This window comes from Harpegnathos saltator, unplaced genomic scaffold (genome assembly GCF_003227715.2).
Source record: "Harpegnathos saltator strain DR-91 unplaced genomic scaffold, Hsal_v8.6 scaffold649, whole genome shotgun sequence".
In the NCBI taxonomy this organism is placed as follows: Eukaryota; Metazoa; Arthropoda; class Insecta; order Hymenoptera; family Formicidae; genus Harpegnathos; species Harpegnathos saltator.
In genome coordinates, this window is record NW_020230481.1 from 9,700 (window position 1) to 25,239 (window position 15,540).

At 37.7% G+C, this 15,540-nt stretch overlaps 4 protein-coding genes across 10 annotated transcripts in view; 1 reads left to right on the forward strand and 3 right to left on the reverse strand.

The window, feature by feature from the left end:
* Positions 1-311: 311 nt before the first annotated feature.
* Positions 312-1,100, reverse strand: LOC112589888 (uncharacterized). Its single transcript, XM_025304771.1, has 2 exons — positions 956-1,100; positions 312-750 (listed from the first exon to the last, which is right to left on the reverse strand). Exons 1-2 carry the CDS (start codon positions 1,069-1,071, stop codon positions 363-365), a joined length of 504 nt encoding a protein of 167 aa, XP_025160556.1. The 5' UTR covers positions 1,072-1,100; the 3' UTR covers positions 312-362.
* A 610-nt stretch (positions 1,101-1,710) lies between these two features.
* On the reverse strand, positions 1,711-3,158 carry LOC112589889 (uncharacterized). The gene is made up of 2 exons (XM_025304772.1): positions 2,438-3,158; positions 1,711-2,278 (listed from the first exon to the last, which is right to left on the reverse strand). Exons 1-2 carry the CDS (start codon positions 2,742-2,744, stop codon positions 2,244-2,246), a joined length of 342 nt encoding a protein of 113 aa, XP_025160557.1. The 5' UTR covers positions 2,745-3,158; the 3' UTR covers positions 1,711-2,243.
* Positions 3,159-6,360: 3,202 nt separating this feature from the next.
* LOC112589890 (uncharacterized) lies at positions 6,361-8,908 on the reverse strand. 3 transcript variants are annotated; one of them, XR_003113839.1, is made up of 3 exons: positions 7,528-7,687; positions 7,011-7,437; positions 6,361-6,501 (listed from the first exon to the last, which is right to left on the reverse strand). XR_003113839.1 is itself a non-coding variant. In XM_025304774.1 (3 exons), the coding sequence occupies exons 2-3, from the start codon at positions 7,654-7,656 to the stop codon at positions 7,255-7,257; spliced, it is 312 nt and encodes a 103-aa protein (XP_025160559.1). In that variant the 5' UTR covers positions 7,657-7,662; positions 8,721-8,908; the 3' UTR covers positions 6,923-7,254. The 3 variants fall into 3 exon arrangements, 2 of the variants coding, with proteins under 2 accessions (XP_025160559.1, XP_025160558.1); XM_025304774.1 differs by lacking the exon at positions 6,361-6,501 and adding an exon at positions 8,721-8,908 and having other exon boundaries at positions 6,923-7,437; positions 7,528-7,662; XM_025304773.1 differs by lacking the exon at positions 6,361-6,501 and adding an exon at positions 8,721-8,907 and having other exon boundaries at positions 6,924-7,437; positions 7,528-7,689.
* Positions 8,909-10,463: 1,555 nt separating this feature from the next.
* Positions 10,464-15,540, forward strand: part of Rexo5 (RNA exonuclease 5) — a 41,783-nt gene continuing 36,706 nt past the window's right edge. Inside the window, exons 1-3 of one of the 5 annotated variants that reach the window (XM_025304762.1) lie at positions 10,464-10,614; positions 12,022-12,183; positions 12,274-12,452. In XM_025304762.1, coding sequence (XP_025160547.1) covers positions 12,055-12,183; positions 12,274-12,452 — 308 coding nt within the window. In that variant the 5' untranslated portion in view covers positions 10,464-10,614; positions 12,022-12,054. Of the gene's footprint in view, positions 10,615-10,643; positions 10,726-11,094; positions 11,343-12,021; positions 12,184-12,273; positions 12,453-15,540 lie in introns of those variants that run through there. The other 4 variants (XM_025304765.1, XM_025304764.1, XM_025304763.1 and 1 more) reach the window with 4 other exon arrangements.

The window sequence follows — 15,540 nt, forward strand, 5'->3', positions numbered from 1 at the left end:
TACAAAGGACGTCCATAGGATGTACGTTTGTCACAACTTCGGACATAGGATGTCCGATGGACGTACATCGGATGTCCTACAGGTCCGATGTCCAATAAGGAAATCCTTGTTACGTCCAATTTATGTCCACAGACGCAAATCGGTCATACGGATATAAATTGGACGTGAAACGTACATCCATTGGATGTCCGGTGCTGTCTGGGTATAAAAACAAACTCATTAAATTGTTAAAATATGAACATAATAATACTTCATCATATTATGTATAAACGAAAAAAACATTAAAATTACGAATGACTAAGAAACATAAAATATTTACATACAACACAACGCAGTTTTAGAATGCAGAGTAATTTTGTATATTACCAATTACTCAGTAAAAGTAACACATTATAACCTTCATACTTTGTTTCGTAATTGGTCTCTTTTTTTTCAAAAGTTAATTGTAATAATTTTAATGCATAAGAAAATCCTTCGTTATTTGGAAATTCGCGTAATAGATTTCCTATTACGGTAATTATATTAGTTTTATTATCTTCTGATTGTATATGTTCAGGTATTGTACGTACTATTTCTTCTGTTTGTAACGATGATGTTTCTATTTTTATTGGTTCCCTCATAATACTTGATGACGTCTCTAACATGTCGCTATTATTCGATCTCTTTTGTCGCTTTTGCATGGAAACTTCGTCAAGTTCTGATATTTTACTTGATGCACAGTCGCTCTTACTCGGAATGTTAGTAGTAGTACTGAAACATAAAACAAAATTTATATACAAAAATATAATAATTCATTATGTATATTACTAATTTATTATATACCGTTCCGTCTCATAAGAAAGTAATTAATAAAAATTAATATAAGAAAACAAAAAAACTTTCGGTAAATCATATTTTACATTATTTTTAAAATAATGCCAATAACATATTTCAAATAATATTTGAATATACTAACTTATGAGAATCCTGTATATCATGTAGAAATCTCATATATTCATACCACTTCCATTTTACAGGTTTATTTGCGGTTGAACCACTCCTTTTCCTTAATATATCATTACGGATGCGCATATACAGGGTTCTCAAAAAGTCTTCGAACGATAAAATATCTCGAAAACAATCAGTTTTTGGAAAAAATGTTTCAGACAAAAGTTGTAAGGCTTAAAATGATCTATTTACTGATCTTATCAGTTTGACCTTGGCTAGCGCAACAAGGTCAGGGCAAAGTCATCTTGAACTTTCCAAACGGAACGCCCTACTCTTTTTGGCATATTCTTATAACGTATTTCAAGAGCTTTCCAAAATGCTACAGCAAAGTATTTTTTTGTTAAGTACATCTCGAGTTATGAAGCTTCAAAGTTACAGTCGGCATTAGCATTACCCAAGGTGTACCGCGTAGAGGTTGCACGATCGGATTTACACCTCTTGTGTGTGTGTGTGTATGTGTGCGTGCATGTGCCTGTGCGTGCGCGTGTGCGTGTGTGTGTGTGTATGTGTGTGTGTGTGTGTGTGTGTGTGTGTGTACGCGTGTATGTGTGCATGTATTTGTGTGTGCGTCTGCGTATTATGTAACAGAAACAAGGACCCCACGGTTCGTCACTCCCGTAGTATTTTGACTCCAAACCCTTTGTGTTGTGTAAAGTGACTTTATCTCATCTTTTAAGATCTGCAACATTTTTCAATTAATTAAATGTTCAAATTGTCTTCCTTCTACCATTTCACAATGAGCTAAATGTTCATAGAAATGACTGAACACATCGTTTATTTGTTCTAAAATGATGAGAGATGCTTCCCGCATTATTCGATTGCTAAGGTCTTCCAAATTACGTGGTTTTGTCGCATAAACCTTGTTTTTGAGATATCTCCAAAGAAAAAAATTTAGAGGAGACAAATCAGGTGATCTAGCAGGTCACTCAATAGCACCCCTCCTACCTATCCATCGACCAAGAAAAGAACGATTCAGAAATTCTCGACTTCTTATTGCGTAATGAGGCGGTGCTCTATCTTGCTGGAACCAAACATGTTGCATGTCTGCGTCAAATTTATTTCGTATGTCGGCTATAATATGATCTCGTAATAAATTTTCATACTTTTCCGCATTCAAATTACCGTCTGTCAAAAATGGACGAATAATACCGCGACTGCAAATTCCTGCCCAGACATTCAATTTTTGTGGATACTGTGTGCGAAGATCACTCATTCAATGTGGATTTTCATCACTCCAGTATCTGCAATTGTGACGATTAACAGAACCGTTTATTTGGGAACATAGCTTCATCTGAAAAAACAATAAAATTCAAAAAGTTATCATCAATTCGATTCATCATTTCTTCACAAAATTGAATTCTTCTATCAAAATCATCTTCCATAAGTTCTTGAGTGATAACAATTTTGTAAGGATGATATTTATGCTTTTCTAAAATGTTAAGAATGCTACCTTGACTGATATCATGGGCTTGCGCTGTTCTTGGCACAGATGTATGAGGATTTTCTTGAAATGACAGCAAAACATCCAAACTCATATCATCATTTTTTGCGGATTTTGGTCTTCCGCTACGAGGTCGGTCTTGAACTATTCCAGTTTCCAAAAAACATGTCACTGTGTACTGAACAGTAGACTTAGAAATAGGGTTGCGATCAGGATGTGTAGCATTGAAGAGATCAGCTACTTCCTGATATGATCTAACACGGTCTCCAAACCCTCGATACATAAGCAGCAAAATCCTTTCTTTTTCGATCAACATTTTTCAGATAGAAATTTGAAGTTGTAGAACGAAAAAAGAACAAAATAGATAAAGATCGAGACGCAAGCGAATACGATTAGTTTGTAGAATACACGGAGCAAGAAGCGTTTTCGAAAACCACCAGTATGCACGAGTTTTAGCTGTAAGTCCTCGTGGTGTCCGATGTTCACTAATGATCGCCTTTGATGTTAGTAGATCAATTTGCCAAAGTAACCTCCTTGTAAACTAAATTCTTAATAAGCTTTGTAGTTTACTCCTAGGTCGTTAAAGTAGATTTTCTTAAGAGTTCCCTTAAGAAAATAAAATATTAAGAATTACTGAAAAATTTACAGTGATTAATCACTGGCCAAATTATTACTGAAATACTGCTATCCCTATGAACGTTTAGCTCATTGTTAAATGGTAGAAGGAAGACAATTTGAATATTTAATTAATTGAAAAATGTTGCACATCTTAAAAGAGGAATTAAAGTTTACACAACAGAAAGGGTTTGGAGTCATGAAATACTATGGGAGTGACGAATCGTGGGGTCCTTGTTTCTGTTACATAACACGCAGACGCACACACACACACACACGCACACACAAACGTGCGCGCGCACGCGCACACACACACACACGCACGCACACGCACGTACACGCACACACACACACACAAGAGGTGTAAATCCGATCGTGCAACCTCTACGCGGTACACCTTAGGTAATGCTAATGCCGACGGTACTGTAACTTTGAAGCTTCATAACTCGGGATGTACTTAACAAAAAAATACTTTGTTGTAGTGTTTTGGAAAGCTCTTGAAATACGTTATAAGAATATGTCAAAGAAAGTAGGGCATTTTATTTGAAAAGTTCAAGGTGACTTTGCCCTGACCTTGTTGACGCTAGCCAAGGTCAAACCGATAAGATCATTAAATATATCATTTTAAACCTTATAACTTTTGCCTAAAACATTTTTTCCAAAAACTGATTGTTTTCGAGATATTTTATCGTTCGAAGTCTTTTTGAGAACCCTGTATGAATCTTTAAGGTATCGCCATTTTTTGCAAGCAGCATCAGGCGTTACAATTCCTATGGCCAGGAAGAGGCTTGGGGCCAGGGACAAAGCGCTCGGCCCCGACGGCATTCCTGGTCGCGCCTGGGCTTTCGCCCTCGGCGAGAGGAACCTGTCCGCAGCCACGCGGGACATGCTGAATAGGTGCCTCAAGAAGGGGTATGCCCCCCAGAGTGGAGGAGGGCCAAACTGGTCCTCTTCCCGTAGGATAGCAAGGTGCCTGGTAGCACGCCGACCTTCAGGCCGATATGCCTGCTGGACGAGGCGAGCAAGATGTTGGAACGTATCATTGCCGACCGCCTCGTCCAGCATCTGTCCTTGGAGGGGCTGAATCTCCACGATCACCAATACGGGTTCAGGCCCAGAAGATCCACGCTGGATGCGATCCAGCGTTTCCGGAACCTGGCCCGGGTAGTCGTGGAGAGGGAGGGCGGGTTGTTGTTGGCGGTATCGCTCGACATCACCAATGCCTTCAACACTCTGCCCTAGCCGGAGATTGGGTGGGCGCTCGAATATCAGTGGGCGCCCGCCTATCTCCGGCGCATCTTGTCGGCCTACTTCGGAGGCAAGGACCTCGCCTACTTGGGGAGAGGTGAAGTCCAAGGTCGGCGCGCCATGGATCGTGGTGTCCCGCAGGGGTCGGTCCTTGGCCCCCTGCTATGAGACATCACGTTTGACCGGGTACTGCGCTTTCCCTTTCCCCCTGGCTGCTACGTCATCTGCTACGTGGATGACACGTTAGTGGTAGCCGGGGAAAGGAACTGGGGCGAAACCCACCTCCGAGCAGAGGCTGCATTGCACTCCGTGGTGGGCACCATCACGGATCTGGGACTCAAGGTAGCGCCCCGGAAAACGGAGGCCATCTATTTTCACGATGGCCACCGTGGGGCGCCGCCGAAGACCCAGATCCGGGTGGATGAAGTCCGCGTCCACGTCGGGCCCACGATCAAGTATCTGGGCCTGACGTTGGACGGCCGGTGGGATTTCAGAGCCCATTTCAAGGGCCTGGCCCCCCGGGTCCGAAAGACGGGTCTGACGTTGGCCGGCCTTAATGAAGACCCAGGGCAGCCCCGGATGGCACGCTCGCCGCCTGTACGTCGGGGTGGTGCTCTCGATCGCCCTCTACGGGGCGCTCATATGGGCGCCCAGACTAATGGCCTCCGAGCGCAGCAAGGCGCTTTTGCGCCAGGCAATGCGCTCGATGGTCATGAAGGCGATTCGGGAGTACCGCACCGTATCGTACAGGGCGGCGATGGCCTTGGCCGGCTCTCCCCCCCCCGTAAAGCTCCTCGCCGAACAGCGGTATACCCTCTACTGGAGGGTGAAGGAGCTCCACGCGGCGGGGGAGGGTTTAACGGTCAGGGACTTGAGGGTCCTGAAATCCCAGGCCGAGGCCCGAGTCCTGGAGCGGTGGTCTGCCATATTGGCCGACCCCCGGGGATTCGGGCATCGAACGGCCAAGGCCGTCCGCCCTTGCTCGCCAAAAATGGCGGGCAGGCGGGGACGCAGGCTAACCTTCCATATGGTGCAGGTGCTGACCGGGCACAGTTACTCCGGTCGGTACCTGCACCGAATTAGAAGGGAGCCCACCGCGGGGTGTCACCACTGCCCGATGCGAGAGGACACGGTAGAGCACATCCTGGTGTGCTTCAGCACACCTGGTGGTTCAGCACACGCTGAGTGCCAGGCGTGTTCTGAACAACGCCGTGTCCTCGCCCGGGCAGTGGGATGCCAGGGGTAAGACCTTTCGATCCCGCACTTGCTCAAGGCAATGTGCGGGAGCGAAGAGGTATGGGGAACAGCGGCCTCCTTCTGTCGGGACGTCATGTCCCGGAAGGAGGTTGTCGAGTGGGAGAGCCACCCACCCCATCGCAGGGGGTGACGGAGGAGGTGGCGCTCCCCAGGGGGGGAAGCAGGCCCGAGGTGGCGCTGGCCGAGGAGGAGGTGAGGCCACCGGCTTGGCGGAAGCCTCCTCCTCGGCCGCCTCGGGCCCGCCTTCGACAGGGCAGCGGAGGTGGGTGAGAGGTGGTAATACTCTCGTCCACAGGGCACGTCGGAGAAGAAGGGGAGAAGGGGAGTGAGGCTAGGTTGGAGCCAGGCCTCACTCTCCTGCCCTTCCCCTTACATACCCAGTAGGGTAGGGGGAAGATGGGGTGAGGAGAGGGGCAGGTGGCCGCCCCTCCTATATTAAACCGGTAGGCCAACCCGGTTGGGTAACCGGCCGGAGCACCGCGGCCATGACTCCCAAAGGGAGGGGCGCGGTACTTGGGCGTGGGGCTCCATGAGAGTCCTGGGGCCGAGGTGTCGGGGTGGGAATACAGGCGTAGTTCCCCTGACTCCTCCCACTTCGGTCCGAGCAGTAGGCACCCCGCAGTGGTTTTAGCCGGTAAGAGTCCGGCATAATCCCCGCCCTCCCGAAAAGGGCGGGGTATCCATGAGAATTTCCCCTGCGTGACCAAAGAAAAGAGGCGTTACAATTCCTAAAGTTAAATTTCTTAAGTTAAAATTACATTTTGACAAAAGAAATGAATAATAATTAAAAGATAATACGTAGCTATTTGTATTAAACTTAACATTTAATTCTTTTGAAATTTCTTGCCAGTGAGTTGCTATTATATCACGAGATCTGTTCGCAAGTGGCAATGTATGATCCCATAATTCTCTTCTTTTTTTCACGTTTGTTATTAGAAGTTCCTCAATGTCTTCTGCAACACAGATATTTCTATAACTCTAACCAATGGCAGGATTATGTCCAAAAACGTGTTAATGACATATTATTGACATTAGATGTTAAAATGTTATTCCGTTATATCAAATGCTACAATTATTAAAATATATTATCATTGTTATATTTTACATGTATTGTACAATATCAAATAATAAATAAGAATAAAATAAATTAAAAATTGCAAATCTTAATTGCATATATTTATAGTATACTATAATTTATTATAGATACTGTTATAGATACAAATTATTTCATGAATTTATAAAAAAATTATACCTGCGTATATACCAGGTATGTAGATATGAAACCGGAATTTTTGTATAGAAAATACACGTTTATTCTGTGAAAATGATAAAAAATATTTTATTCGAAGTATTGCCCATCGCTAGCTATACATTTTTCCCACTTGTCTGACAATTTGTGGATGCCACGCCAAAAAAACTGTAGCTGTTTTGAGGCAAACCAGTCATCGAGTCATTTTCATACATTTTCGTAAGAAGTGAAGCATTGCTCAGCAAGTGTGTGTTCCATCGATGCAAATAAGTAGAAATCAGATGGAGCCAAGTCTGGTGAGTAAGCCACATGCGTAAGTATTTTCCAACTAAACGTCTCAATCGTTTCCTTGACCAATTTTGCTGTGTGTGATGGTGCATTATCATGAAGCAAAATCACTTTGTGTTGCCTTTTTTGATATTCTGGTCGTCTTTCACGCTTGATTCAAATCGATCATTTATTGTCGGTAGCGTTCAGTATGAATGGTTTCGCCAGGTTTTAGCAGCCTTAATGTAATTTCCTTAATGTAATCCAACCTGTTTATATCATCTGTATCCATGTCACGGGATCGTTTATTAGAATCTTCTCCAGTCATATCAATATTATTCTGTTTACTTAATATATCATCAACAATTGATGTCTGAAACAATTTTATAATGGTAATCTTACAATGATAAGTAATGGTTCAAATCTTATTTTAAGTTTTTTAATTTTTTTAATTTTTATCAACCTCTTCTTGAGACTGCAATTTTATTTCTTTATCTCTGTCATTGAGTTTCGCAATTTCTAAAAATGCTGCCACTTTTTTCTTCTTTTTTTCCAACCTTTGTAATTGTTTTGTTGTGTATCCGTTCATCATCTATTACTTCACATATATGAGATAATTTACAACTTGTTAACATTATATTAAATCTAAAATTTATATTATACATATTATACTTCTGAACATAATATAAAATAGTTATATATAATTATACGTAGTAACTTTTTTATTTCAACAAACAACATTTAGTTGAAACAGTTCTTCATTGACATAATATATATCTTTCCCTCAGTTGAAGAGATTTTGTAATCTCAAGGTTTCATAAAAAAAGTAAAATTTATGAACTATTATTGTATGTTTCACAAAATCATAATTTTATTACTTTCTTCTTAGCTACTTGATTATTGTCCATTAAAATATTGTGCCATTTTCTATTCAGATAGTCATATATTTTATTCATAAAATCGTAATGAGGGTGACTAATAATTTAGTTACTCTTATCATATTGGTTTGTTTTTGTGTATTATATATCATTAAACAGAAATCTTGCTAGCAATTTTCCACGCGCAACGAGGACGAGGAGGGTACGGGAGGGGGCCGAAGGCCCCCTTTACACCCCCGCGTGTGTATGTGTGTATACATATGTTTGGTAGTGTATGTATACATATGTTTGAGACATTTTCATATATTAAACATATGAATTTTTAGTTCATGTATCAGTGGTTATTTTTGTTATATAATAACCACTGATACATGAGCTAAAAATTCATATGTTTAATATATGAAAATGCTTTGGGGAGAGGGCTTCGCCCCTCCCCAACATGTACTATTTTACATTTTTCGACTGAAAAGAACAGACCATAAGTCTCTGTATTACCGACATGACAGATTTCCTAACCTCGCATGTGTCACTTTTTAACTATTTATTTCTCGCAAACTAAAGCCATGCGACGATTTTTATTTGCAGATTCGGCTTCTACACGTCAAAATATACAAGATAGGTGAGTTTGAGCGAAATCCAAGGTGAGGCTTGTCTTCTAAATAATTACCCAAAATATAACTACAGACACCAAACACATAATAAATATTGTAACACATAATTACACAACTACATTCAAATAATATAAACCAGTATATTCAGATTGCGTTTCGATACTTACTGCCAGTATTATGGAGGATTCACATTAAGCAAAACACCATGGACATAGTTTATATAGACTCTGCGTCTTTGACTATATAACTCAAAGTTCGGCAAAATGTGCACGCGACGGCAGTAATGCCAGTTTCAGGACCCAAACAGCACAGCTACAGTGCGTGCAGCGGCGCGCACACAAGCAAACTACCGTGTACACTCGTGAATTAAAAGGTATGTGCACCGATTTTTTGTTGACTTCGGAACGCGCTCCAACTTGAGGAGAAAGACAACCACTGCTTCATACGTCAGCGTTGTCACTTATTACGAGAGCAGAAGGATGGCATATACGAGTGTCAAATAAGTAGTGATTGTGGCGTAGACACAAATGTCTTGGAGACTTTGAGTTATAATTGAAGAAATGAAGAAAACAAATAGTGATTGTGAAGAAAAGTGGCAAAAGGCTTCATAAAATTTGTAAAACAGCATATTAAAGGAGAGTATTAATTGTCTAATAATATTTCAAGCGAAAAATATTTTTAAATCTGAGTGTAAGTTAAAAAAGTTATAAACCATAATTTCTTTAATGTTAATAAATTTGTCATCGACATTGAATGAATATATATATAATGCTATAATATATATATAATGAATGAATATATATATAATGCTATTATTATATAGGTGAGGAATTATATTATTGTGTTCAGTAGAAGTAAGCAGCAGACCAAATTGAGTGATATGAGCATCTTGTTAAAAAAATATCACTCGACTTGGTCTGCTGCTAATTTTTTATGAGCGCAATAACATAATTTTCCACCTATATAAATGATAGCATTACATACATATTCATTTAACGTCGATGGCAAATTTATAGCTATAAAATTATTAACATTAAAGAAATTATGGTTTATAACTTTTTTAACTTATACTTAAATTTAAAAATATTTTTCACTTAAAATATTATTAGACAATTAATACTCTCCTTTAATATGGTTTTACAAATTTTATGAAGCCTTTTGCCACTTTTCTTCACAATCACTATTTGTTTTCTTCATTTCTTCAATTATAACTCAAAGTCTCCAAGACATTTGTGTCTATGCCACGTGTGCCTGCCCGTCACGAACTATAGCACTCGGCGTTTCGGCTAAAGCCAGCGGCACACGGTGCTTGTTTTCGTGTTGGATTGCTTGCTGGATGAAAATACTGCGTTCTGATTGGTGTATCCATCCATCTTCGGAAATATACGAATCACAACGCAATATTTTCATCCAGCAAGCAATCCAGCACGAAAACAAGCACCGTGTGCCGCTGGCTTTAGTTCGAGCGGTGGAAGAGTGCAGACGACGCTGCTCTCTTTCTCTCACGATCTATTAGCTATAGCTAACGCGCTAGCCGTGAAAATGATGCCTAGGCGTCTTTAATGTATTTCGCCGGTCGCGTGTCCTTTCTCGCGCGTGCGTTCTCTTCCTACCCAATTAATTGTCCTAATTAATTGTCGCATTAAATAGAAAGTTTTTTACATATAAAGGATATAAAAAATGAAGAAATGGAAAACAGAAAGAATGTAAAAAATAAAGAATAGAAATCCACTCTTGGCCAATATGTACGCATTTTCCTTAAAAAAGCATGGTTATTAATTTGTATGAAGCAGTGGTTGTCTTTCTCTTTAAGTTGGAGCGCGTTCCGAAGTCAACAAAAAATCGGTGCACATACCTTTTAATTCACGAGTGTACACGGTAGTTTGCTTGTGTGCGCGCCGCTGCATGCACTGTAGCTGTGCTGTTTGGGTCCTGAAACTGGCATTACTGCCGTCGCGTGCACATTTTGCCGAACTTTGAGTTATATAGTCAAAGACGCAGAGTCTATATAAACTATGTCCATGGTGTTTTGCTTAATGTGAATCCTCCATAATACTGGCAGTAAGTATCGAAACGCAATCTGAATATACTGGTTTATATTATTTGAATGTAGTTGTGTAATTATGTGTTACAATATTTATTATGTGTTTGGTGTCTGTAGTTATATTTTGGGTAATTATTTAGAAGACAAGCCTAACCTTGGATTTCGCTCAAACTCACCTATCTTGTGTATTTTGACGTGTAGAAGCCGAATCTGCAAATAAAAATCGTCGCATGGCTTTAGTTTGCGAGAAATAAATTGTTAAAAAATTATACATGCGAGGTTAGGAAATCTTGCTAGCAATTTTCCACGCGCAACGAGGACGAGGAGGGTACGGGAGGGGGCCGAAGGCCCCCCTTACACCCCCGCGTGTGTGTGTGTGTATACATATGTTTGGTAGTGTATGTATACATATGTTTGAGACATTTTCATATATTAAACATATGAATTTTTAGTTCATGTATCAGTGGTTATTTTTGTTATATAATAACCACTGATACATGAGCTAAAAATTCATATGTTTAATATATGAAAATGCTTTGGGGAGAGGGCTTCGCCCCTCCCCAACATGTACTATTTTACATTTTTCGACTGAAAAGAACAGACCATAAGTCTCTGTATTACCGACATGACAGATTTCCTAACCTCGCATGTGTCACTTTTTAACTATTTATTTCTCGCAAACTAGAGCCGAGCGACCATTTTTACTTGCAGATTCGGCTTCTACACGTCAAAATACATAAGATAGGTGAGTTTGAGCGAAATCCAAGGTGAGATCCGTCTTCTAAATAATTACCCAGAAAACAGATGTTGCAAGTAATGTAATTAGAGAAATTCATATTGTGTATGGGAAACGTAACCTCCTTATATACATTGGTGATATCACGTGGATATGTTGCTTTTTCATGTTTGCTATATAACGATAATATAATATTGTATTTGTCAAAATTCAATGGACAATTTGCTGTAGTTTTAATGAATATATATTTTTTATTTGCTATTCTGGTATATAATTCTGTTTAATGATATATAATACACAAAAACAAACCAATATGATAAGAGTAACTAAATTATTAGTCACCCTCATTACGATTTTATGAATAAAATATATGACTATCTGAATAGAAAATGGCACAATATTTTAATGGACAATAATCAAGTAGCTAAGAAGAAAGTAATAAAATTATGATTTTGTGAAACATACAGTAATAGTTCATAAATTTTACTTTTTTTATGAAACCTTGAGATTACAAAATCTCTTCAACTGAGGGAAAGATATATATTATGTCAATGAAGAACTGTTTCAACTAAATGTTGTTTGTTGAAATAAAAAAGTTACTACGTATAATTATATATAACTATTTTATATTATGTTCAGAAGTATAATATGTATAATATAAATTTTAGATTTAATATAATGTTAACAGGTTGTAAATTATCTCATATATGTGAAGTAATAGATGATGAACGGATACACAACAAAACAATTACAAAGGTTGGAAAAAAAGAAGAAAAAAGTGGCAGCATTTTTAGAAATTGCGAAACTCAATGACAGAGATAAAGAAATAAAATTGCAGTCTCAAGAAGAGGTTGATAAAAATTAAAAAAATTAAAAAACTTAAAATAAGATTTGAACCATTACTTATCATTGTAAGATTACCATTATAAAATTGTTTCAGACATCAATTGTTGATGATATATTAAGTAAACAGAATAATATTGATATGACTGGAGAAGATTCTAATAAACGATCCCGTGACATGGATACAGATGATATAAACAGGTTGGATTACATTAAGGACAAAGGAAATTCTAATGCAACAGATGAAATAGAATTACAGGCAAATAAAAAACCTAGGTAATTTTCATTTATTCATATAGAGCTTACTTTTGTGTTACAAACATAATAATTTGTGTTACAAAACATAATAAACTAGTATATACGTAATACATAATATAATGTAAATTAATCATATAATATAGTAATTGTGAAGAATACGGGCCTCACCAATTTTGCTGAAACTTTGCACATTTATATATTTTGATGCATAGAACATAATTTTGAAAGAAAAGAGTGTTGCTCTCAAATGGATCGAAAGTTATAAAATGATAAAAATGACATACAAAGTTAGGAAATCTGTCATGCCGATAATGCAGAGACTGATGGTCTGTTCTTTTTAGTCGCACAATTGAACTCAGTTCAATAGTGCAGCTGAAAGGGACAAACAGAGAAGCATGCGCAGTGTGTCAAAGTGTAAAATTAATTTGAATGAAGTTATTATTTTGTAAATAATATTTCATGAAGCATAGTATTGTTAGAGACACGTACTGTTAATAAATAAAGCAAATGTTTATTGGCAAGTTATAAACAAAAAAAGTTTTATGAGTACAATGCTTTAATGTTTTTCTATAATACATATATTCTTAAATATTATATCCTTAAATATTAGAAATAACATGAAATAATGTGAAAGCGAATAGTTCAAAATATAAATGATTCAATAGATATATAAAGCTCATTAACTGAAAAGAAACATGAATGCGTTGATCATATTATTGGTTTCTTGAAATTGATAAATCTACCATATATTAAAATTATAGATTCTGAAAAGATTAGCAAAGGCTCCAACGTAAGGTCTGGCAATTCAATTTTTCACCTTACAAAATTAATGAGTCTACGATATACTAAAACAACAGATTCTGAAAAGATTAACAAAGGCCCCTATGCAAGGTTTGGCAATTAAATCTTTTGTCTTACTAAATCAGTCGAGTTTACGATATACTAAACAGATTCTGAAAAGATTAGCAAAGGCCTCTACGCAAAGTTTGGTAATTAAATCTTTCTCCTTACTATATTAATGAGTCTATGATATATTAAAATTACATTCTGCAAAGATTAATAAAGGCTTCTATATAAGCGTATTTATCGACTGTTTTAGTTGTTTTAGTATATCGTAGACTCATTAATTTAGTAAGGCAAAAGATTTAATTGCCAGGCCTTGCGTTAGAGCCTTTGCTAATTTTTCAGAATCTATAATTTTAATATATGGTAGATTATCAATTCCAAGAAACGAGTAATACGATCAATGCATTCATGTTTCTTTTCAGCTAATGAGCTTTATGTATCCATTGGATCATTTATATTTTAAACTATTTGCTTTCACATTATTTCATGTTATTTCTAATATCTAAGAATATACGTATTATAGAAAAACGTTAAAGCATTGTACTTATAAAACTTCTTTTGTTTATAACTTGCCAATAAATATTTGCTTTGTTTATTAACAGTACGTATCTCTAACAATGCTATGCTTCTTCATAAAATATTATTTACAAAATAACAGCTTCATTCAAATTAATTTTACACTTTGACGCACCGCGCATGCTTCTCCGTCGTCTGTCCCTTTCAGTTTCAATGCACTATTGAACTGACAAGGAGGGACATGTCACAACTGTCCGGAACCGATTTGATTCTCCTTCAAATATGTTGTTAAATACACAAATCTAAAAGACACGTATTTTTTTATATGTGCGAATATTGAGTTTTAAAGGGTGAAACACCCCTTTAAAGAAAAACAGTATTTTTTTTTAGAATCGAATCTGCTAAACTATAAGCGATAGAAAAAAAAATGTAATGAAAATTTAATCGCTTGAAGAATACTTTAAAGTTATATGAACAAAAATTTTTTTATTTTTATTTTTTTTAAGAACCCCCACCACTTAATTTTTTTGCAAAAAAAATTTTTTTTTTTTTTTTTAATAAAATGTTTATTACAATCTCAAACAGTAGCTCAAATAAGTAATAATTTTTACAAATGTTGATTTAACATGTATTGAGTCTTAGATCATTATCCAAGCTCTTAAATATCTACATTGCAGTCCGTATATACCGATACAATATGCACGGCCATATTTCCCCCTCTTTTTCATTTCACCAGATCCATTGGCTTTCTACGCTTTAGCCGTCTTATATCCCCCTCAGTATCTAGGAGTTGGAGAGCTTCTACGTTAATATGTTCATGCAGTCTTCTTTCATGCCTTAAAACGTGTTCCTTAATTATTTCATTTACATTTTTCAGGTTCAGATCCTTATGAAGATCTTCATTTTTTTGAAACCATCTCGCATTAGTAATTTGTCATATGATTATATTCTGTGAACGTTGTATAATCATTCGGTTGGTATCCGGTGCACATCCCCAGATTTGGATGCCATATTGATGTCACATATGTCCATATTGATCTTATGATCATTACGTACAATAATCTTTTTTGATACAGGTCCAACTTAGACTTTCTTCCAATTAACCAATACATTTGTCGAATTTTAAATCGTATTTGTTCTGCTTTTTTTCTTAAATGATGCTTCCAAGTCAAGCGTGTGTCCAATGAATACCCAAATACTTGTGTCACTGCATGGTATTTTTTGGCCTTCAATGTACACAGAGTGTTTCGTCTCAGTTCGTCTCAGAGTGAACGTAATATGAGTCGATTTTTGCTGATTGAGTTTGATCTTCCAATCCTGCATCCATTTTGCTATTTTATCTATAGCATTTTGAAGATTATTCGTTGCTTCTTCTTGCGAGTTTTTAACCGTCATGACCACTGTGTCATCAGCATAAGTGGCAAGTGTAGTATTACTGACTGTAGATATATCCGCGGTGTATAACAAATACAGGGTAGGTCCGAGGACACTACCCTGTGGCACACCTGCCTTTATTTGATAGAATTCCGATAGCACCATAGAATTTCCTTAGCACCATTTTGTAACACTCTAAATCTGCGTTCAGATAAGTACGATTCCAGTAGTCTACACAAATTTCTTGGTAATGATTTGCTTAACTTACATACAAGTCCCTCGTGCCAAACCTTGTCAAAGGCCTGCGCTACGTCCAAGAATACAGCAGAGCAGTATTTCTTTTCCTCATGCACCTTCTCAATGACAGAGG

Coding starts and splice junctions, on each gene's coding strand:
- LOC112589890 (XM_025304774.1), bottom strand. CDS start 7,656: ATGATGAACGGATACACAACAAAACAATTACAAAGGTTGGAAAAAAAG. Junction 7,438..7,527: donor AATTGCAGTCTCAAGAAGAG/GTTGATAAAAAT, acceptor AAATTGTTTCAG/ACATCAATTGTTGATGATAT.
- LOC112589889 (XM_025304772.1), bottom strand. CDS start 2,744: ATGTTGATCGAAAAAGAAAGGATTTTGCTGCTTATGTATCGAGGGTTT. Junction 2,279..2,437: donor AGCCCATGATATCAGTCAAG/GTAGCATTCTTA, acceptor TTGTTTTTTCAG/ATGAAGCTATGTTCCCAAAT.
- LOC112589888 (XM_025304771.1), bottom strand. CDS start 1,071: ATGCGCATCCGTAATGATATATTAAGGAAAAGGAGTGGTTCAACCGCA. Junction 751..955: donor GATATACAGGATTCTCATAA/GTTAGTATATTC, acceptor TTTATGTTTCAG/TACTACTACTAACATTCCGA.